This window comes from Lagenorhynchus albirostris, chromosome 8 (assembly GCF_949774975.1).
Source record: "Lagenorhynchus albirostris chromosome 8, mLagAlb1.1, whole genome shotgun sequence".
In the NCBI taxonomy this organism is placed as follows: Eukaryota; Metazoa; Chordata; class Mammalia; order Artiodactyla; family Delphinidae; genus Lagenorhynchus; species Lagenorhynchus albirostris.
In genome coordinates, this window is record NC_083102.1 from 22975520 (window position 1) to 22998084 (window position 22565).

General features: G+C 37.0%; 1 protein-coding gene across 3 annotated transcripts in view; it reads left to right on the forward strand.

Annotated features, from left to right (window-relative positions):
- The window catches only part of TNPO3 (transportin 3), an 82036-nt gene that overhangs the window by 9445 nt on the left and 50026 nt on the right, over positions 1-22565 (forward strand). For all 3 annotated transcript variants that reach the window (XM_060156713.1, XM_060156712.1, XM_060156714.1), the window contains 3 exons: positions 17630-17830; positions 18801-18874; positions 20479-20635. In XM_060156713.1, the coding sequence (XP_060012696.1) occupies positions 17630-17830; positions 18801-18874; positions 20479-20635 (432 nt within the window). The remainder of the gene's footprint in view (positions 1-17629; positions 17831-18800; positions 18875-20478; positions 20636-22565) is intronic.

Sequence of the window (22565 nt, forward strand, 5' to 3'; positions counted from 1 at the left end):
CTCTTCAGTTTTTCTCCATATTAACTGTTTACTTGTATTTTCTGTCTCAGCCATAGTTAACACCATTTATACAGATGGCCCTAAAGCAGAATACACTTAGAACTAGTCTTAAAAAGGTACATGTTTTTACATAAGCACTCAGAGTTTTCTAACACTATAATGCATTTTTTATTAAACCTTAAGCTAGACATCTCATATTTCTATACAGTTAAGAAACTTGAATCTTCAGCATTGTGTTAGTGTATGCTTAGTATGTCTGATAGTACTCTCATTCTTCAGGTTTATACGAATTGTTATAAAACTTGCTCAGATAGGCAGGAATAGAGACCGGTGACTAAAGGAAATCCATTTTCTATATTTTGGCTTTCAGGAAGCCTTCACATGGGCTACCCATTTGCTTCAAAAGCTTGAAATGGTTTCAAGCTTGGCATTTTCTACTTTTTTTTTTTTTTTTTTGCGGTACGCGGGCCTCTTACTGTTGTGGCTTCTCCCCGTTGCGGAGCACAGGCTCCGGACGCGCAGGCTCAGCGGCCATGGCTCACGGGCCCAGCTGCTCCGCGGCACGTGGGATCCTCCCAGACCGGGGCATGAACCCGTGTCCCCTGCATCGGCAGACAGACTCTCAACCACTGCGCCACCAGGGAAGCCCAACATTTTCTACTTTTAAAGCAGGGCTGCCTAATATAATTAGTAAGGCCCACAGTGAATTGATTATCAAGGAATGAATGCTTCAGTCACTCAAAACCCAAGCTGACCTTATGGATCCAGATTTATTTATCTTTTTTCAGGGCCGTTCTTGAGGTTAATATTCACATGCATAGGTGGCTGAGGGTTTTTAATTTGGATAGGGATTCTTTACAGTTGTTGAGGAAAAATTTTGGCAAAATTTCTCAGTATCATATTATGTGTGAGCCACAGCTACAGATTTGAGCCAAAGTTTATTTGATAGAGGCCATTATGACACAGGATTGTTTGAAAATACTTGTCCCAGAAATACTGGGATTTCCTCAGAAACTCAGGAGACCACAGCGTGCAGTGCTGTAGTCATTTGGTCTTACTGATTCCTTTCATTGAGATCAAGATAGAGTAATGCATATGGGCACTACCATCTTCCAACATTGTCTTGAAGATAAGAGTGTTTGAGTATTTCTCCTGGAATTTGAATAGCTTATGATGTTTTAAAGAATTATTTTTAGCCAGGAATCTCTTTCCTCCTATAAGGGAAATAATATCTCCCTCTTAATTATCTATTCAGTTATTATGGGGATGGCTGTGAAAATATAAATTGGCTGAACTTATCTCTATAAATGAGCTTTTTTGCTTCTAGAAAACTTGTTTATGCATACATGGGTAGTCTATGGTTCTGGGAGCTTGCTTGGGGCTTTATGATTATTTTTCACTTACACTCTGCTTTTGGAGTTGGGAGTTGTTTACTCATCACTGCTGTGGTGAAGGTATTAGCTAAGTTTCATTTCACCATAGTTTCTGTATTTCAGACCATCTTGCAAAACAAATTATTTTGAAAGATAACAATTTTAGGTAGTGATGGTTTTCTTTTGAGATCTATAGCTTATATTTTTCCTAGTATCCATTCATACCATTTTCTCTTCTGAAAACCATCAGAAAGTACTTGTGACAGACCTAGCAATTTATCTTAAATTTGTAAAATTTTCATAAAGGATTAGATACAAAAACTTAAGACAGTTGACTGACAAAAAATTCCTTTCTCTTTTTCAGGTTAATAAGACTAGTTTGTTCTTTACCTGTCTCATGAAAATGACTTTTTCTTGATTTGGGAAATTCTGATTTTCTAGCTCTATACCATATTGGTACAAGGCATGTGTCTATAATGTTGCAGTGTCTGATTGACTGTTTTTTAGGGGTTCTTTTTACTGTGCTCTTGCCTGGTCTGCTCCTCCTTCCAGTATACTATAAATCTTTATTTAATAGATGTATTATTCACTAATTGAAATGTTTTTAAAAAGTACAGCAGTCTTACACATTTATTCTTACTTATCAAATTTCATTGAAATATTTGTATTTCCAGAACCTAATTTTCTATTTGCCAGAGCTCTTCTGTTTTCAGTGAAGTATTTTTAAGTAATGCTGCTTAATTTGAGGAGTTTTTGTATAGGATTAACTAGCAGCTCTAATCTGCTTCTGATTCTTGGCAGCTGATGAATCCTTAGGCCCCCCCTATCTGGGTGTGTACTTGCAATGTTAAGGGTCTGCTCAGTGATTTCCGTTGATTAGGCAGTTTTAGAACTGTTAGTGTAGAAGTGAGTCTTGGAGCAGTCGTGACCGTTAAAGAAAAAAGGGCAAGTACTTTTAGGATCTGCTGTGAAGTATAATGAAAGACTTAGAGCATGTTAGTGAAAGGATTGCTGGGCCATAGCCTGCTTCATATTCATCACATAGTCATGGAAATATCTTTTGAAAAGACTGATAATAAAGGCCTGTTCTGCTACTGCTTTGTGAAATGGAAGATTGGAATTAGTTGCTTAAATGGAAAATGTTCTCTTGTTGCAGCCTCTTTGAAATGTGCTGCTAGTGGGAGCTGCAGCTTCCTCCTGCTGACTCTGAGCCCCAGGCTTCGGTTGAGATGGTCCTTTCAGAAATGTGGAGCTTAGTCCAAGCCTGGATTTCAGTGGGTAGCACCTGGCATCTGTGGCTAGAAAGTCCTATGAAGTGTAAGTGCTTTATTCTCTCCTTGTAAAGAATCCCTTTTCCTTTCTTCTTTCTGCAGCTTAGCAGAGGGGAAGAACAGTGAGCAATGTACTACAGTATCTGAGGTATCAGGATTTGGTTGCATTTTCTTAATGATTCAGTGATCAAAACAGGATTACTTGCTTTTTGGACGCCAACAATTCTTAAACCCTCCTGGAATTCAAAATAAAGGGACAAATTATGACCGCTTAATATATAGTACTGGCAGTATCATCCTGGGTAATTTTTCACTGACAGTTTACTTAGTAGACTGTGATATTCAAGTTTCCCAGGTTTCTTTAGAGGTCAGTTTTGTATTTCGTTCTTGTTCCAAAAGACAAATATTTGAAGAGAGGCACATTTGACCAGTGGGTGAGGCAGCATCAAGATAAATAAGGATGCTTGAAATGAGGAGACAGTTCTTTTTCACTTCGGTTCTACTTGACACATTTACACAAGGAGCAGTATGGGAATTTTCCTAAGACCGATTCCTCATAGAATTGTCCTAGGAAATACATTTAGCTGCCATCTATATTTTAGTTTAGTTAAAAAACAGAAAACTATGATAACATAATGAGCGTTAGAAGATGCAAAGTTTATATTTGGTTTAGTTGCCTGGGGTTACCTGCTATTCTCCTTTTTTTTTTAATTTCAGAAATACTGGTAATATTTTAAAGTAAGGTCATTCCAGAAAAGACTCCCATTTTGGGGAGACTTTAAGTTTCCCTTCACTGAAATTTTTCTGAGATTCTTAAATCTTCCGATTTAAGAATAGGAAAATATTGAGCTGCTTCTCATTGCTAAAGCAAAATATATATTTAAAACAAAACAGAACCAAGGCTCCAACTGGGTAAGGCAAGTAAAGTTCTACAAATGAGGACTCTGAATGAAAAAGGTCCTTTCAGGGCCTTTGTTTTCTTTATCTGTAAACTGGATTCCTTGTTTTTTCTTGCCCTTTCTCTCTCTAAACATTGTGGATTCTGTTCTTATAGCTTACTCCCAATCCAGTAAGTATCTCAGCTACCTAGTAAAAGAATGGGCTTCGTGTTTGGGAAAACAAAGAGGTGTTACAGATTTATGAGATGATAGTATCTTGTCATTTTGCTTCATATTTAATAATTTAAAATATATTTGTTTAAATGGCTCTATGGCCAGGAGATTTTGAGAGAGGCAGAAATAATTAAGGTTCTTTACTTTTGAAGAGCTTACAGTCTATTAAAAAAGGTGAACAAAGGCCCAAATAATTACAATATAAAGTTCTACAATTGAGCTGTTACAGTCAAGGGTACCTTGGTAGTAAGGAAAAAGGATTACTCCTCCAATATTTTCTCTTTATTTCTGGCTTTCAGGAGTTTGAATATGATGTGTTTAGCATTTGTTTGTTTGTTTGGGGGAGTGGGGGACAGTAACATTCTCTGTTGCCCTTGTCTACTGTAGTCTTTAGCAGTTCCAGTGTCCAGTGTTCTCATTGGTGGGGCTTTCTCAGTGATTCTGTCCTCCCCTGTGGCATTCATGCTCTGCCTTGCATCTGGCAGATCTTGTGCAGGATAAATTTTTTTTGCCCTTCCTTCAGTGGTAGGAGACCTCTGTGGTGTTATTGTTATAGTATCATGGGCTCAAGACGGTTTTATGCCCTGTCCTTTAAGGGTAGAGGTGTTTTTCCTTTACCCTTACTGCAACAGCAATGGGTCTTACTTAACCTATAAGCCTTGAGGGTAACATCATTTGCTGCCCTTCCCATACCAGTTAAGGCTTTTGTTCAGTAGGGGAGAAGGGTCTAGTCAGAGCTTTTTGTGTCCTTTCTGCTATTGTGGCTACTCCTGTCCTCCAAGACTGTACCACCAAAGAGGTTTTCTCTGGTCTCCTGCCCTACCCCCATTCTTTCTCCTGAGTATTTGGTGGAGGTGTGTGGATAAGAGCCTGTAGGTGGTTGTGAATTCCCCTTGTGTCCAAGAGTCCCATGGGTTTTATATGTACATACTAGCCCACACATATACAATTTTTAAAATCAATTTGTTAATAATTTTAATTGAATTTTTATTACCTGGTCATCTGGTGCCCCGTATCTCTTTTCTTTGTTCTGCCACAGATGAGCCAACACTTGGTGAGGTCTCTTTAGATTTCAGTCTACTTGGTTGTCCTGGGACCTCAGCTTTCTGATGCATTTAAGAAAAGTTACTTTGTAGTTTATTTGCATTTATTTATTAACTCCAAAGCAATGTTCTTTTCCACTTTCTGCATCTTAGGAGAATGTGAAATTCCTCTCAGGTATATAGATTCATTTATTTTAAGCCCTACAAGATATTGTTGCTTTATATAGTCAGTGTTCACAGAGATTTACTTACATACTTAGCCTTTCCATTACTCTTCATTCTTTCCTGATTTCCATGTTTCTATCCAGAATTATTTTCATTCTGCTTGAAGAACACCCTTTAGTATTTTCTTTGTTCTGTTGGTAATGAACTCTCTCCTTTTATTTTTTTTCTTTTGGTCCCAAAGTGTGTTAATTTTGTTGCATTTTGGAAAGATTTTTTGCTGGGTATAAGTAACCAATTGGCAATTATTTTCTTCCAGTACTTTGAAGATATTTGGTTCCCATTTTTTATTTTGGCAAGTCAGCTATCAGTCTAATTGTTCCTTTAAAGGTAATACATGTTTTTTCCTCTTGCCTTTAAGATTTTCCTTTTTGTCTTTAGCAGTTTTTTAGCAGTGTTATTTGATGTGCTTAGGTCTGGTTTTCCTATTCTTAGGGTTTACAGAGTTTATTAAACTGTGGCTTGTTGTCTTATCAGTTTGGAAAGTCCTCAGACATTATGTTTAAATAGTGTCCCATTTTTTTCTTTTCCTTCTGAGATTTCAGTCATGTTTGTTAGACTTTTTCACTATGTGCCATATGTCACTTGCATTCTTCCTATTCTTTACCTTTATTCTTTTTTGAGTTTGTGCTTCAGGTCTTATTTTCTATTGACCTATTCTCTAGCATAGTAATCTTTTCTTCAGTTGTCTGATTTGCTATTCAGCCCTTCCATTTGGGTCTTAATTTCAGTTACTGTATTTTTCAGTTCTAGAATTTCCCTTTGATTCTTTTTTTTAGATTCCATTTCTTAATGCAAATTCCAATTCGTCTTCTAATTTCTTGAATACGTTAATCAGCTATTTAATTTTTCCCAATTGTTTATTCTGAAAAATTCATAACTTGAAAGAATTGTATAGTGAACACTGATTCATGATAAGCCCTTCTCAAATTGCCTGTTCCCATTTGCTTTCTCTCTTTTTTCTTTCTTTCTCTCCCTTTTGGAACCTTTTGGAAGTAAATTGCAGATTTTATAATGCTGTACCCCTAAACATTTTGACGTATAGCTCGTAAGAATAAAGACATTCTACTAAGCTAAAACCATTGTCACATTAAAGAAATTTAACATTGATATACAATAATATTATCTAATATACAGTTCATATTCAAATTTCCCAGTTGTTTCAGTTACAGATGTCTAGCTTTTTTTTTTGTGGTACCTGGGCCTTTCACTGTTGTGGCCTCTCCCGTTGCGGAGCATAGGCTCCGGATGTGCAGGCCCAGCGGCCATGGCTCATGGGCCTAGCCGCTCCGCGGCATGTGGGATCTTCCCGGACCGGGGCATGAAACCGTGTCCCCTGCATCGGCAGGCGGACTCTCAGCCACTGTGCCACCAGGGAAGCCCCAGATTTCTAGCTTTTTAAAAATTTTACTTTCCCTAATCCAGGATCCAATCAAGGATAATGCATTGCTTTTAGGTGTTATGTCACTTTAGTTTCCTGGGGTATTTTTTTTTTCCTTTTATCATAATGACACTCAAAAACAAATCCAGGCCCATTTTGTCTTTGTTTTTAATATGACCGACTCGCTATTTTGCTTTGTCTGGTTGTTTCCTCATGATTATATTCAACTTAAACAGTTTTTGGAAAAATACTACATGAACGACAAATTGTTGTTTTCAGTGAATCACATCAAGAGTCACTTAAAATCTCTTTGTCCCATTATTGGTGATGTTAAGTTTTATCATTTTGGTTGAGACATCACAGTTATTTTAGTCCTCATCTGATAATTCCGTTATCTAGATAGGTTATTTTCTATTGTCTGTTTCCACCCCCAACCCTCCCTTTTTTGCTTTCATTTGATAAATACTGGATATATTGTTTATGAAAAGTTGAAGAGATAATAAATGATGTTTTTCCCCTGAGGTAATTTCTTTTGCTTCTGGCAGGTCTATATGATAGGACCAGATCCCTTTAGTTTGTGAAGGGATTGAGCAGATTCTAAACTGTGTGTTTCTTTTTTGTAAAATATACATGACATCAAATTTACCATTCTAACTATTTTAAAGTGTACAACTCAGTGAGAGTAAGTATATTCACGTTGTTTTATGACCACCAACACAAGCAATCTCCAGAATTTTTTTATCTTCTACAAGTAAAACTTTGTACCCATTAAATGATAACGCTGCCCATTCTCCCTCCCATCAACCCTTGGCAACCAAAATTCTAACTTTGTCTCTATGAATTTGACTACTTCAGGTACCTCATGTAAGTGGAAACATACAATATTTGTCCTTTTGTGTCAAGCTTATTTTACTAAGCATAATGTCCTCAAAGTTCATCCATGTTATGGCATGTAATGGTACTTCCTTCCTTTTTAAGGCTGAATAATAGTCCACTGTATGTATATGTCACATTTTGTTTATCCATTCTTCTGTCAATGAACATTTGAGTTGTTTTCAACTTTTGGTTATTGTGAAATATGCTGCTATGAACATTGGTGTATAAATATCTGTTTGAGTCCCTGCTTTTGATTGTTTTGGCTATATACCCAAAAGTGGAATTGCTGCATTATGTGGTAATTTTTTTTTTATAATGAATCATTTATTTACCTTTATTGACATCTTTATTTCTTCTTATAGCTAAGTTACTAGCTGGTGTTCTTTCATTTCAACCTTCAGGACTACTCATAACGTTTTTTCGCAGTGCAGGTCTAGTGGTAACAAATTCCCTTATCTTTTGTTTGTCTGGAAATGTCTTAATCTGCCTTACTTTAGAAGGACAGTTTTGCCAGGTATAGGATTCTTGGCTGACAGCTTTTTTTTTTCTCTTAACACTTTGAATATATTAGCCCACTGCCTTCTGAACTTCAAAGTTTCTGATAACAAATCTGTCCAAAATCTTATCAAGGATCACTTGAATGTGATGAATTGATTCTCTCTTGCTGCTTATTATTTGGTAATTTTATTTTAATTTTTTGAGGAACTGCCATACTATTTTCCATATTGGCTGCACTATTTTACATTCCCACTAGCAATGTGCATTGTTACAATTTCTCTACTCATCAACACTTGGGGTTTTTTTTTTTTGTTTTATTTTTTGTTTTGTTTGTTTTGACCATGTTGCAGCCTGTGGGATCTTAGTTCCCTGACCAGGAATCAAACCCATGCCCCCTGCAGTGGAAGTGTGGAGTCTCAACTGCTGGACTGCCAGGGAAGTCCCTGCCTATTTTTTTTTTAATTATTTGATTTTATTTATTTTATTTTATGCTGCATTGGATCTTCATTGCTACACACAGGCTTTCTCTAGCTGCAGTGAGCGGGGGCTACTCTTCATTGTGGTGCGCGGGCTTCTCATTGCAGTGGTATCTCTTGTTGTGGAGCACGGGTTCTAGGTGCGAGGGCTTCAGTAGTTGTGACACGCGGGCTCAGTAGTCGTGGCTTGCGGGCTCTAGAGCGCAGGTTGAGTAGTTGTGGTGCACGGGCTTAGTTGTACCGTGGCACGTGGGATCTTCCCAGACCAGGGCTTGGACCCATGTCCCTGGCGTCAGCAGGTGGGTTCTTAACCACTGCACCACCAGGGAAGTCCCTCTGCCTATTTTTAAATTGGGTTGTTTGGTTTTGTTGTTGTTGTTGTGTTGTAGTAGTTCTTTATGTATTCTGAATATTAACCCCTTATCAGATACGTCATTTGCAAATATTTTCTCCCACTCTGTGGGTTGCCTTCTCATACTGATTATATCTTTTAATGATGAATAGAAGTTTGAAATTTTGATGTAGTCCAATTTATGTGTTTTTACTTTTGTTGCTTGTGTTTTTTTTTTTTTTTTTTTTTTTTTTGTCTTTGCTCTGTGCCATGCAGGATCTTAGTTCCCTGACTAGGGATCGAACCCCATGCCCTATGCATTGGAAGCACAGAGTCCTAACTACTGGACCACCAGGGAATTCCCTGTTGTTTGTGCTTTTGATCCAAGAAATCATTGCCAAATTTAATGCACATATAGCTTTCCCCCCATGAGTTTTATAGTTTTAGGTCTTACATTTAAGTTTTGATCCATTTTGAGTTAATTTTTGTATATGATATTCTGTTCTTGTTGAAAATCACTTGACCATATATGCACGGATTCATTTCTGGGCTCTCTATTCTGTTCCAGTGGTCTTGTGTCTGTCTTTATGCCAGTACTAAACTTTTTTTTTTTTGGTGGCAAAAACACAAAATATGAAATTCAACCTCCCAACAGTTTGCAAGTGTACAGAGCAATATTTTGCAAGCATACAGTGCAATATTGTTGACCACGTGCATGTTGTGTAGCGGATCCCCCTGAGCCCCCCACATCCTACATGACTGAAACTCTGCATCCACTGAACAACTCTCCACCTCCTCCTCCTAGCCCCTGAGTTTGACTATTTTAGATAGCTCATGTAAATGGAATCATGCAGCATTTGCCATTTTATGAGTGACGTATTTTACTTGGCACAATACCCTCAAGGTTCATCTATGCCTTTGCAGCACATGACAGGATTTTTAAGACTAAGTGATAATCCATTAAGACTGAATGGATACTCCATTCCATGTATGTATCACATTTTCTTTATCCATTCATCCATTGATGGACATTTAGTTTGCTTCCACCTCTTTGCTTTTGTGAATAATGCTGCAGTGAACGTGGGTGTGCAAATATCTTTTTGAGATGTTATTTTCAATTCTTTTGGGTATATATCCAGAAGTGGAGTTGCTGGATCACATGGTAGTTACATTTTAAATTTTTTGAAGAACCTCCATACTGTTTTCCATAGTGTCTGCACTATTTTATATTACCATCAGCAGTGCATAAGAGTTCCCATATCTCCACATGCTCACCAACACTTACTTTCTGGTTTCTTTTTCTTTTTTTTTTTTCTTTTTTGCGGTACGCGGGCCTCACACTGCTGTGGCCTCTCCTGTTGCGGAGCACAGGCTCCGGACGTGCAGGCTCAGCGGCCATGGCTCATGGGCCCAGCCGCTCCGCGGCATGTGGGATCTTCCCGGACCGGGGCACAAACCCGTGTCCCCTGCATCGGCAGGCGGACTCTTAACCAGTGCGCCACCAGGGAAGCCCTCTGGTTTCTTTTGATAGTGGCCATCTTAACAGGTATGAAGTGATATCTGATTGTGCTTTTGATTTACATTTCCCTGATGACTAGTCATGTTAGCATCTTTTTGTGCTTGTTGGCCATGTTTATACTGTCTCTAGAGAAATGTTTTTTTTCAAGCCCTTTGCCCAATTTAAAATTGGGTTATTGGTTTTTATGTTGTTGAGTTGTAGAAATTCTTTGTGTATTCTGGATATTAACTCCTTGTCAGATGTATGGTTTGCAAATATTTTCTCCCATTCCATAGATTGCTTTCTCACTCTGGATTTTGTGTTGCGCAGAAGTTTTTAGAGTTTGGTGTAGTCCTATTTGTTTTATTTTTGCTTTTGTTTCTTGTGGTTTTGGTGTCATATCCATGAAGTCATCATCAAACCCAGTATCATGAAATTTCTTGTCCCCCATGCTTTCTTCTTGGAGTTATAGGTTCAGGTGTTACATTTAGGTCTTTAATCCATTGTGAGCTAATTTTTGTATGTGGTGTAAAATGAGAGTCCACGTCTTTCTTTTGTCTATGGATATTCCTTTTCCCAACAGTATTCATTGAAGAGACTCTCCCTTCCCCATCTTATAGTTTTCTCATCCTTGTTGAAGATGATTTGTCTATATTTTCGAGGGTTTATTTATTGGTGTTCTATTTTTTCCCATTGGTCTATATATCTGTCTTTATGCCAGTACCATACTCTTTTGATTGCTGTGGTTTCATAATAAATTTTGAAATCAAGGAAATATGAGACCTCCAATTTTGTTCTTAGCTGTTTGGGACCCCTTGAGATTCCATATGAATTTTTCGATGAATTTTTCTCTTTCTGCAAAATAAGTCCTTAGGATTTTGATAGGGATTGCATTGAATCTGTAGAGCATTTCGGATAGTATTAACAACTGTAGTAAGTCTTCTAATCCTTGAACCCAGGATGTCTTTTCATTTATTAGTGTCTTCTTTAATTTCTTTCACAAGTATTTTATAGTTTTCAGTGTACAGCTTGGTTTATTCCTGAGTATTTTGTTCTTTTTGGAAGCTGTTGTATATGCAGTTTTCTTAATTTCGTTTTCAGATCGTTCATTGTCAGTATATAAAAACAACTGATTTGGGGGTGTTGACTTTGTATTTTGCAACTTTGATGAATTCGTTTATTAGTTCTAACAGGTTTTGGGGAATCTGGAGGGGTATCTACATATAAGATCATGTCGTACCTGAACAGTCATCATTTGACCTTTTCCTGTCCAATCGGGATGCCTTTTATTTGTTTTTCTTACCTAATTGCTCTGGCTAGAACTTCTAGTACTATGCTGAATAGAAGTGGCAAAAGTGGGCATCTTTGTCTTGTTCCTGATCTTACAGAGTTTTGAAAAGTTTTCAGTCTTTGAACATTGAATATGATGTTCATTGTGGGGTTTTCATATGTAGTCTTTACTACGTTGAGACAGTTTCCTTCTTTACCTAGTTTGTTGAGTGTCTTTATCATGAAAGGGTGATAGCTTTTGTCAAATGCTTTTCTGCATCAGTTGAGATATTTATGTGGTTTTCCCCCCTTTATTCTGTTAATATGGTACATTACATTGTTTGATTTTTGTATGTTGAGCCACCCTTGCATTTCAGGAATAAATCCCACTTGGTCATGGTGTATAATTCTTTAATACACTGTTGAATTCAGCTTGATACTATTTTTTTGAAGTTTTTTTTCCATTAGTATTCATAAGGGATATTGGTCTGTAGGTGTTTTTTTGTTTTTTGGGGTTTTTTTTGCGGTACGCGGGCCTCTCACTGTTGTGGCCTCTCTGGTTGCAGAGCATAGGCTCCGGATGCGCAGGCTCAGCGGCCATGGCTCACGGGCCTAGCCGCTCTGTGGCATGTGGGATCTTCCCGGACTGGGGCACGAACCCGTGTCCCCTGCATTGGCAGGCAGACTCTCAACAACTGTGCCACCAGGGAAGCCCCTGTAGGGTTTTTTTTTCCTTGTAGTATCTTTGTCTGCCTTTGGTATCAGGGTAATCCTGGCCTCATAGAATGAATTCGGAAATGTTTACTCCTCCTTTTCAATTTTTGGGTTGAATTTGAGAAGGATTGGTGTTAATTCTTCTTTAAATGTTTGGTAGAATTCACCAGTAAAGCCGTCTGATCCTGGGCGTTTCTTTGTTGGGAAGTTTTTGATTACTGATTCAGTCTGTTCACTAAGTATAGTAATATAGTCTATTCAGATTTTCTGTTTCTTCTGGATTCAGTCTTGGTACATTGTATGTTTCTAGGAATTTGTCCATTTCATCTGGATTATCCAGTTTGTTGGTGTACAGTTCATAGTATTTCCTGTAATCTTTTTTATTTCTGTAAAGTTAGTAGTAATGTCCCCACCTTCGTTTCATCTCTTTTTGCTTGGTTAAAATCTAGATAAAGGTTTGTCAATTTTGTTGATCTTTTTGAAGAATCAGATCATGGTTTTTCTGTGTTCTATTTTATTTATCTTTGCTCTAATGTTTATTATTTGCTTTCCTATGCTAGCTTTGGGCTTAGTTTTTTCTTTTTTTCTAGTTCCTTAAGGTATAAAGTTATGTTGTTGATTTGAGATAATTTTTCTTTTTTTAATTTAAGTGTTTATGTATAGCTATAAATTTCCCTCTTAACACTGTTTCACTGCATCTTACAAGTTTTGGTATGTTGTATTTCCATTTTCATTTGTCTTAAAATATTTTCTAATTTCCCTTCTTTGACCCATTGGTTGTTTAAGAATTGATATTTAATTTTTACATATTTGTGAAATTTCCAGTTTTCCATCTGTTAATTTCTAGTTGCATTTCATTTTTGATTGGAAAACATACTTTCTGTGATTTCAGTCTTTCTGCATTTATTAAGACTTATTTTGTGGCCTAACATCTAGTGTATCCTGGAGAAGTTTCAGCCTTTTTGAGGTACATTTCCTGTTTCCTGCACTGGGTCCCAGCTGAAAATCTGGACTATTTTCCAGGCCCCCTCTTCCTTGGCAGGCTCTGAATTCTACTTTTCATCTCCCCAGTCTCGTGTGACTGCCCAAATCTCTTCAGCTTTTTAGCCTCTTGTCTTCTACTTTCAAACAGGCAAATTCCTTGTGGAGAAAGGTGGAGCCACATATTAGGCTGAACTCTCTGGAATCTGTGGCCTCATGTTCTGGATGTCTTGGTAGTTCTGATGTCTTCAAACAAGTTCTTCTTGATATTTAATCAATTTTTTTCTACTTTTTTTTGGCTGGAAGATTGGTGTACAGCCAGCTAGTGTGGTAAAAACAAAGTTGAAACACTTGATGAATGCTATGAATGCTAAGGCTTCAGGTATAAAACTAATTCCTGTATGTTAAAAAGCTTCACTATGCTTTCCAAAAAAAAAAGTGTAATTTAAAGTTTTACAAAAAGGATTTTATGATATCATCTGCATCCTTGTTTTTTAAATGTATATCTTGGAGATACTTCTATATTAGGGCTACAAATCTATATTTATTTTTAAAGACAGTTCCAAAGGACACGTTAAAAAATATTTCAAACATCATCAAAGGTGCTTGAAAAAGAAATCTTCTTTGCATCCCTACACCCAAGTTAATAGTTCCGCAGAAGGAAATATTTGTTTTGTTTTGTTTTGACTTTTGGTTCTGCCCTTCATTTTTGAGATCTTTACTTTTAAGGAGATAGAAATGTTTGTCAGAAAGACAGATAATAAGAATGATATAATTGGTATTTTTTGCTGGTTTCTGCCATTCAAATTAAAGCACAACATGACACTGTACAATCAATGAACTTTTTCACAAAGGTTCTGACCTGGTGGGTTGACAGTTAGATTTCACTAGGGAGAAAGACTTCATACTAGTTTAATTTAATAGGCAATATTGAGTTTTGTTTGTTCTAAATTTTGTTTTTTAAACACAGATACAGAAAAACCACACAAAACAAATGTATAACTTGGTGAATTAAGGTAGGTCTTTGAGTGTCTTTTAATCTGCAGGTTCTTTCTCTCCCTGTTGTGTTGAGGAATCTGGGCCTTTTGACCTGTTGAGTTTCCTACAGTCTTGATTTTGTTGATTACATAGTTAGGATGCAGTTCTGCTTTCCCCTTTATTTCCTGCAAATTACCTCCTAGATCCAGAGGCTTAATGAGATGCAGATTTGATCCTCTTGTCCTTTTGGTGATGAATTTGAGGAAATTTTTGAGCAAGGCTCTGTGAATGATTCTGCTCCAAGAGGCATCCATTTGGTGGATGGGTGGTCTGGAGGTTCTAAGATGGCTTCACTTACATGCCTGACACTCTGGTAGGAATGGCTGGAAGGCTTGACTTAACTGGGCTCCACTTGCTTTCCGTGTAGTGTTAGGTCTCTTTACATTGTCTCTCCAGCAAAGTCTCCATGTTGTCTCTCTACTAGAGTAGTCAGAGTTCTTAATGGTAAGTGTTAAAGAATATGTGGACATATATTAAAACCACCACAGTAACCAATGAATATTTTGGGGAGATAGTTTGTTGTATTTTATCATTTATCCATGAATCTTGCTTGTAGCAGATATTTCTGATGTGTTCTAATGGTGGTGATTTTCTATTTCCCTCATTCCTTCCACATTTATTAACTAGCATTCTTCTGTTAAAAAAGATGTCTTATATCCTGCAAATAACCTCTCCCCAGTTATTTATTCAGTTGTTATTTACATCAGTATGGACTCATGGATATTGTTTTATTTTTGAATTATAATCCAGTACTGTCATAATTTGTTACTCCCAGGTTTTCTAGTTTAGGCCATTGGGAGCTTTTTCAGTTGGCTCCTATGTCCTTTGGACTTTAGGCTAGTTTTTATTTATTTATAATTTTTATTATTGCTTTTGGCTGTGTTGGGTATTCATTGCTGCACACGGGCTTTCTCTAGTTGCCATGAGCGGGGGCTACTCATGGTTGCGGTGCACAGGCTTCTCATTGCGGTGGCTTCTCTTGTTGCGGAGCATGGGCTCTAGGTGCTTGGGCGTCAGTAGTTGTGGCTCGTGGGCTCTAGAGCGCAGGCTCAGTAGCTGTGGCGCACAGGCTTAGTTGCTCCGCAGCATGTGGGATCTTTCTGGACCAGGGCTTGAACCCATGTCCCCTGCATTGGCAGGCGGATTCTTAACCACTGTGCCACCAGAGAAGCTCCTAGGCTAGTTTTTAAAATGTTTTTCTGGCCTACTTTCTTCGTAAGCGTGCTATTCTTCTCATTATCCGCACCGGCCCCCAGTTGCTATACATATGGCATTTGAGTTTATTTATTTGAGCTTGTTTATTTGAGCTTATTTATTTGAGCTTATTTCTTGTGAAATTAGTTTTTTGAACTTTTGGAAGGAGGCATAGTTAAGGATAGTATTCCCAACTTCATAGAGCTTCCTTTTCTCTTTGTTTTCAGATAGTATTTACAGATATGGTAGTTTGATTTCTAAGATTTCCGAGCTTTGTTATTACCTTCTCCTTTTTTTCCTTTGTCTCTGTTGTACTTGTCCTGTATAGAATTGACTTTTCACAGCAGTTTCTCCTCAGTTTGGGGCCCTGCCCTGGCTTTTCAGTTTTTTGTTTTGTTTTGTTTTGCGGTACGCGGGCCTCTCACTGCTGTGGCCTCTCCCGTTGCGGAGCAATAGGCTCCGGATGCGCAGGCCCAGCGGCCACGGCCCACGGGCACAGCCGCTCCGCGGCATGTGGGATCTTCCAGGCTGGGGCACGAACCCGTGTCCCCTGCATCGGCAGGTGGACCCTCAACCACTGCGCCACCAGGGAAGCCCACTTTTCAGTTTTAAGAGTTTATAGAGGCTAGATTGTTCCATCTCCTTAGACCTTGCATAGGCCTCTTTAACTCATTTGCTTTTGGATTGGGCAAAACCTCTTCTGTTTTCATCTACAGATTCATTCCCTGTGCTTTCTAGTGAATACCTGTTGACTCTCTTGATATTCTCTGCTCTTAGATCCATTAGATACCCTATTGTTTCCCTCTGCCTCTGCCTTTTACTGAAGTTGAAACAGGTCTTACAGATGTCACTGGCTTGTCCCCATCCACTTATATTTTGGGGTTCCTGGAGATAATTAGATAATACCTAGTTTTGTTGTAAATGTCTGTAGTGCTTTGGTTTTGCTCTTTAGTTGCTCTGTTTTTATGAGGACATTTATGGTGATTCCAAGGCTGCTTATTTGCTATTATATTTTAAAGTATCAATTTGAGGGAGGTATATTTTGATGGCATATTAAATCGTAGATGTGCTTGGGTTACTGGTTAGATAATGAATGGCTAAAAACTGTGGCTTGGAAGATTTTTTGTGACAGTATGCTAGGGGTAAAAACGACAAAAAATTAATAAATACATTTTATCTAGAAGGAAGTTAATGTTTCATGCTTGTTTTTTCACCAACTTATTACTTGATTAAAGCTAAGTTTTATGTCATTTATCATTGTGAGTTTTAGAGTCTTTTCAGTTTACTTTGGGAACTGAGTCTTTGGGAACTGAGTCTTTTCAGTTTACTTTGGGAGCTCATACAGGCCATTTCCTTGACTTGCCATTTATCTTTGGAAAGATCTTGAAGAATCATTGTGTATTACTTGTGAAGTGCTCTATCTTCATAAGAAATTGAGTAGGTAAATCTCTGATCTTTCTTTACAGTTGGCTCTGTTCCTGAATTGGGATTGAAAAAGATTTTCAGTCCATTATTAACAGCCCATTTTAGCCTGCTCTCACTCCCATGAAGAGGCAGTTTGGTATAGAATTGCATTAGAATTTATCGCTTGTTAATTAGTTGCCTACTTTATACTGCATGAGTTTGTTCCAAAAGTTATCTTTCAAAATAAGGCTTTGTTTTATAACTGTTACTAGCTGTTAGAGACCAAATTCTATGCTTTTGCTCTCTTTATTATTTCCACAGATGCTCCTGTGGAAATGATTTTAGTCGCACATACAGTACTGTGCCAAATATAAAAACATTAGAAAATAACTGAAGTATGTGAAATAGTTTTTATAGTTTTAGTCAGGTCCTAAAGATTGAAATGTAGGCCTATTGAGACCAATATGAAATATATTCTCCTACTTATAGATATATTAAAATATCTTCCAGACTCAATTCTTAGAGTGAACAAAAGCTTACTTATTTTAAGTGGAAAAGAGAAGAAACATCCAACCTATAGATTAGGGTTGGAAGCTATACAGTGACATTTTAGTTTTAGTAGAAACTTTTGGGACATTTTTCTTTATACTCTCCCCCCTACACAATTAATAATTCTAGTCAGCAGGATTAGATCTGTTTATTCAGTTGATAACTGTCATGCCTTCCTACAATTAGAAGATTTTAGGTAATACTTTTGTTGAGCACGGCCTATAAATATATACTGTAGTGTGAAGTTTTGGCTGAATTAGTGGGCAATTTAGCTTGTCAGATTTTTCTTTCATTATACTTTGGTCTAAATAAGTTTGTGTATGTATTGAGGTTGTATGGCATAAACGTTGTTTAGAAAAGTAGTTTTTAAGACTCTTTTTTTGTCTGATCTACTTTCAGGTTCATGCATGGGAGATTTCAGACCAGTTGTTACAGATCCGGCAAGATGTGGAATCATGCTATTTTGCTGCACAGACCATGAAAATGAAGATTCAGACCTCATTTTATGAGCTCCCCACAGACTCTCATGCCTCTTTACGGGACTCATTACTAACCCATATCCAGAACTTGAAAGACTTGTCACCTGTCATTGTAACTCAGGTAAATCCTATGCTTCTCATTAGGAAAATTTGTAAGACCATTTGGATTTGTCAAGTTAATTTTGATTGACATTGCTTGCTAGCCCATGTGAAGTGATGTTAACTTTTTTACAGACTCATTGCTATATTCTTATAGGTGAATAGAAAGTGAATATTTAAATCTTTGTATTCATCTTAGAATTCATTTGATACCAAACTAGAGTACCAAAAAGTGGGGGAGGTGACACACACACACACACACACACACACACACACACACACACACACTCCGCTGTTAAAATTGTAGATGGTAAAGTACTGTCCTGGGTCAGAAGTCTACATACCTGTCTTTTAAAAAAAATCCTTTCTAGACTGATTGGCTAGTAAAAGTCTCATGAATGAAGTGGTGAACTAGAGCATCTGGCCTTTCCACCTTAGGTAGGGAAATACATTAGAAAGGAAAACTAGAAGCTTTAGTGAGTACGTACTCACATGTGTTCTCTGCTTGGCGTAGAAGTGTTCTTGGAGGGGAAGTAGGCTTTTGCATAAGCCTTCAAGATAAGACATGAAGAGAAGGGAAATGGCAATCCATTACTTGAGGAGTGAGTCAAAGGGCTGACTTTGTCAGTAGCTTTGGCTTTTTGGCAGAGTATAATTTATATGTCCATGAAGTTCTGTGGTATTGCCAAATAAAAGTAAGTATTGATATATTCTGAGGAAAATCTATAGTCTGTTCTTTCTGACTTTTTTTGTTATTTTTTTGGTTTGGTTTTTCATTTTTAAAGGTTAACTTTTAAATCCCAGCAATTTGTAGTTAACCCAGAAGAATTTACATGATACGTAGCTGTGGGAGTGAGAAGGAGGGTGGTGTCACAGTTTTAGTTGTCATATTGTTTGGAAGAAATTTAGTTTCTTTGCTTTCCAGTTAATATTGATGCTAACTCTATTTCTGTTCATCTGTCTATTCATTTATTTAATCTCTTTTTACTCAGCTGGCTTTAGCAATAGCAGACCTTGCTCTACAGATGCCTTCCTGGAAGGGATGTGTACAAACATTGGTAGAAAAGTAAGTAACTTGTATTGACTATATGCTAGCGTTTACCATTAACCTAACACAGAGAAATCTGTTAGCAATAGCTAGACATTTGGCCTATTCCCCCCAAACTCTTAACGTAGAATTATTTATTAACCTTTGTTAGATTAAAAGAAAATCATTTAAAATTTAAATACTACAGAAATATGTCATGTGGGACCTAAAAGAATTTCATAGTTTACACACACACACATACATGCGCTTCTTGAATTAACTACAACGACTTAAAAGAACTTCATAGTTTACACGCACACACACACGCTTCTTGAATTAACTACAACAACGTATTTCATTGCCTTGTGGATCACTCCCACTGTCATATCAGTGGTTTTTATAAAAACATTGTCAGAATGTTTAAGATTATATTAAATTGAAAGTTGTTATGAGTATACATTCTTAGCAATTGGGGTTTATTTCATGCCTATAAAAGGGACAGTATTATTTTTAGATACATGGAGCTTGCTGCTTTGAGTAAAGTATTTCCTCATGGTCTTGGCAAGATAATCTTGATATTTGCTTGCATTTTGGCATTTGGTTAGGAAATTATTTTTGAGCAAAGTGGATGTCCTTTTTACCACCAACTATAGTGTGTCATTAAAACCTTTACGTGGATAATTTATTTTTTGTTTTAAGAAACTTTTTATTAATAATATTAATATATACTCTGAAAAAATTTTAGCAGTATGGAAGCTTTCAAATTAAAAAGTAAATACCTTCCCCTCTTCCTATTCCTGTATTTTATAAGTAACCACTATTGGTGATTGACTATATAGCCCTCTAGACTTCCCTTTAAGCATTTTATTTTATTTTATTTTATTTATTTTTTAATTTTTAATTTTTTTATTTTTTTGCGGTACGCGGGCCTCTCACTGTTGTGGCCTCTCCCGTTGTGGAGCACAGGCTCTGGACTTGCAGGCTCAGCGGCCATGGCTCACGGGCCCAGCCGCTCCGCGGCATGTGGGATCTTCCTGGACCGGGGCACAAACCCGTGTCCCCTGCATCGGCAGGCGGACTCTCAACCACTGCGCCACCGGGGAAGCCCCCTTTAAGCCTTTTAAAATAAATAAGTGCGTATATATTAATATGCACACACATGTATTTTTTTCAATTGTATGTAAAAATATGTTCATATCCTGTTTTTTGCTTAATATGTTGTGGACATCTCACGTTATGACATAGGTACTTGTTATAATGGTTGTATATGTTCCATTGTATGATATCTGTAACCTTTTTTATCCTGTCTAATTATGGAGGACCTTTATATTTTTCCAGTATTTTTGCTATTATAAAAAAATACTTGTGCATATACATGTGTATGTGAGATTTTTCTGACAGATAAATTTCTGGAAGTGGAATTGCTGGGTCAAAGATTATTATGCAAGTTGAAATTTTGATTTCTAGATATCTTTCCAAGAAAGTATATCTATTTTTCTCCCCTTTAACAGTAGTGAGAATTCTACTTTTGTTGTTGTGTTTGTTCTGATGGCTGTTGTTATCTTATGTGATTGTGTGGGGCTGTGATTGTGAGTGTGGTGCACATTCTGAATAACTTATATCTCTCCTCTTTTCTTTCCTAGATATAGCAATGATGTAACTTCTCTGCCTTTTCTGCTGGAGATCCTTACAGTGTTACCTGAAGAAGTACATAGTCGTTCCTTACGAATTGGAGCTAACCGGCGCACAGAAATTATAGAAGATTTGGCCTTCTATTCTAGTACAGTGGTATCTCTATTGGTGAGTATGTTTGAAATACTGAGTTGCTGCCTAGGGGCAAAAAGCCTTGGTGGTTATTTAGTAATTCAATTACACTATTGTAAAATAGCTTTCTTAGCAAAATTTGACAATGATAATACGGTGGCATTTATATAATACTTTACAGTTAAAAAGTACTTTCAGAAGCTGTACTTTTTGAGCTTCTAAGTAATGCTTTGAGGGTGGTGTTCTCTGCATTTTATGAATGAGAAACAGGCTTTAGAGTGACACTACTGCTAATTCAGAGTTTGAACTCAGGTCTTCTGATTACATGTCCCTTGCTCTTCTGCTTCTTCATGCCACTGACTGTAGGCTCTTGATCAAGGACTGTGCTAAGGGAAGTGTGTATAAATTTACTTAAGGAAAGGATCCTCTCTAAGGGATGAATTGAGATTTTTTGATAGGGTGGTGGTACAGGACTTTACTTGACCTTTGAGCCATATCACAATTATAGATTAGCTAATACTACACCATCCTTTAAAAAAGAGTTAATTTTTGATTAGGTGGAAATTTTAATGCCCTAGACCAGGGTGGGTAAATTTATGGTCCATGGGCTGGTCACCTATTTTTGTAAATAAAGTTTTATTAGAACACAGTCATGCCCATTCAGTTACATGTTGTCTGTGTCCATAATTTTGGGCTAAAACGGCAGAATTGAATACTTTTCACAGAGGCCATATGGTCTGCAAAGCCTAAAATATTTACTGTCTGGTCCTTTATAGAAAAATTTTGCTGAACTACTAGATGGTATTAAATTGATTATCTAGCTCACATCTCATTTTTAGGTCTTTATTGTCCAGCTCAATTTTCTCAACAGTGTGGTTTATAATAGATTATTTTTCAGGAATGTGTTTCTGTACTTCAGCATCATAGAACTTTTTATTTGAAAAAACAAAATTTTGTTTAAAATTGTGTTCAGTTTGGTGTTAGAAATTCATTGGAAACTTTTATAAGTTAAATGTATTTTTCAATCAACCATTCATTTTAAAGAAATAGTGTAATAGAAAATGTAGATAAACAAATTACATTCAAACCACGTGGGATCACACTATTTATTAATCCTTTAGCACATATCCTCTGTGAACATATATACAGATTTTGAAAATCCAAATGAAAATATGCTCTACCTACCTACCCTTCTGCAGCCTGCTTTTCCAGTCATCCAGCTTCATCTTTCTATTTCAATAAGTTTTTATATCATCTAATAAATACCTAAACCATATTCACATTTCCTGAGTTGGTCCTAAAATAGCGTTTACAGCATTTTTCCAAATCAGTATCCAGTCTAGAACCATACCTTGTATCAAATTATTATGACTTAATCACAGTCCCTCTTCTCCTTCTTTTTCAAAATGACACTGATTTGTTGAAGAGATTGGACTAGTTTTATAAAGCATCTTCTTACCTCCTGGATTTTCTGTTGCCTTGTCTTTGTTTATTTAGTTTGTTTTTCTATTCTCTGTAATTCCTCTAATTGGAAGTTACATCTAAAGCAGCCCTACTCAGTAGGAATTCCTCAAGAGAATTAAGCCTTAAATGCCCTAAGGCACCCATTGTTTGTAATGAATTTTCTCCTGTATACCATCCATAGGATGACTGAGAAAATAGACACTCAGATCATTTTCTGCAGGACTTAATTCTTTCCCAGAACCCTGGTAAGAAAGACGGAAAAGCTTGATGGATTAATTTTAAAAGGTTAAACATTTTTGGCCACAAAACGTGTTAGATACTTCATGCTGCAGTTTATCACAAGTTATACTTTTTGGTTGACCTTCTGTTAGTGATGCTAGGATTGACTGGATTAGGATGATGGTAGTCTGATTCTTCCATTTATAAAGTTTGTTTCCCCCCTTGTAATATAATGCAGTTTGTACAAATGTTAAATTCTAGTTTATAATCTTTGCCTTAATAA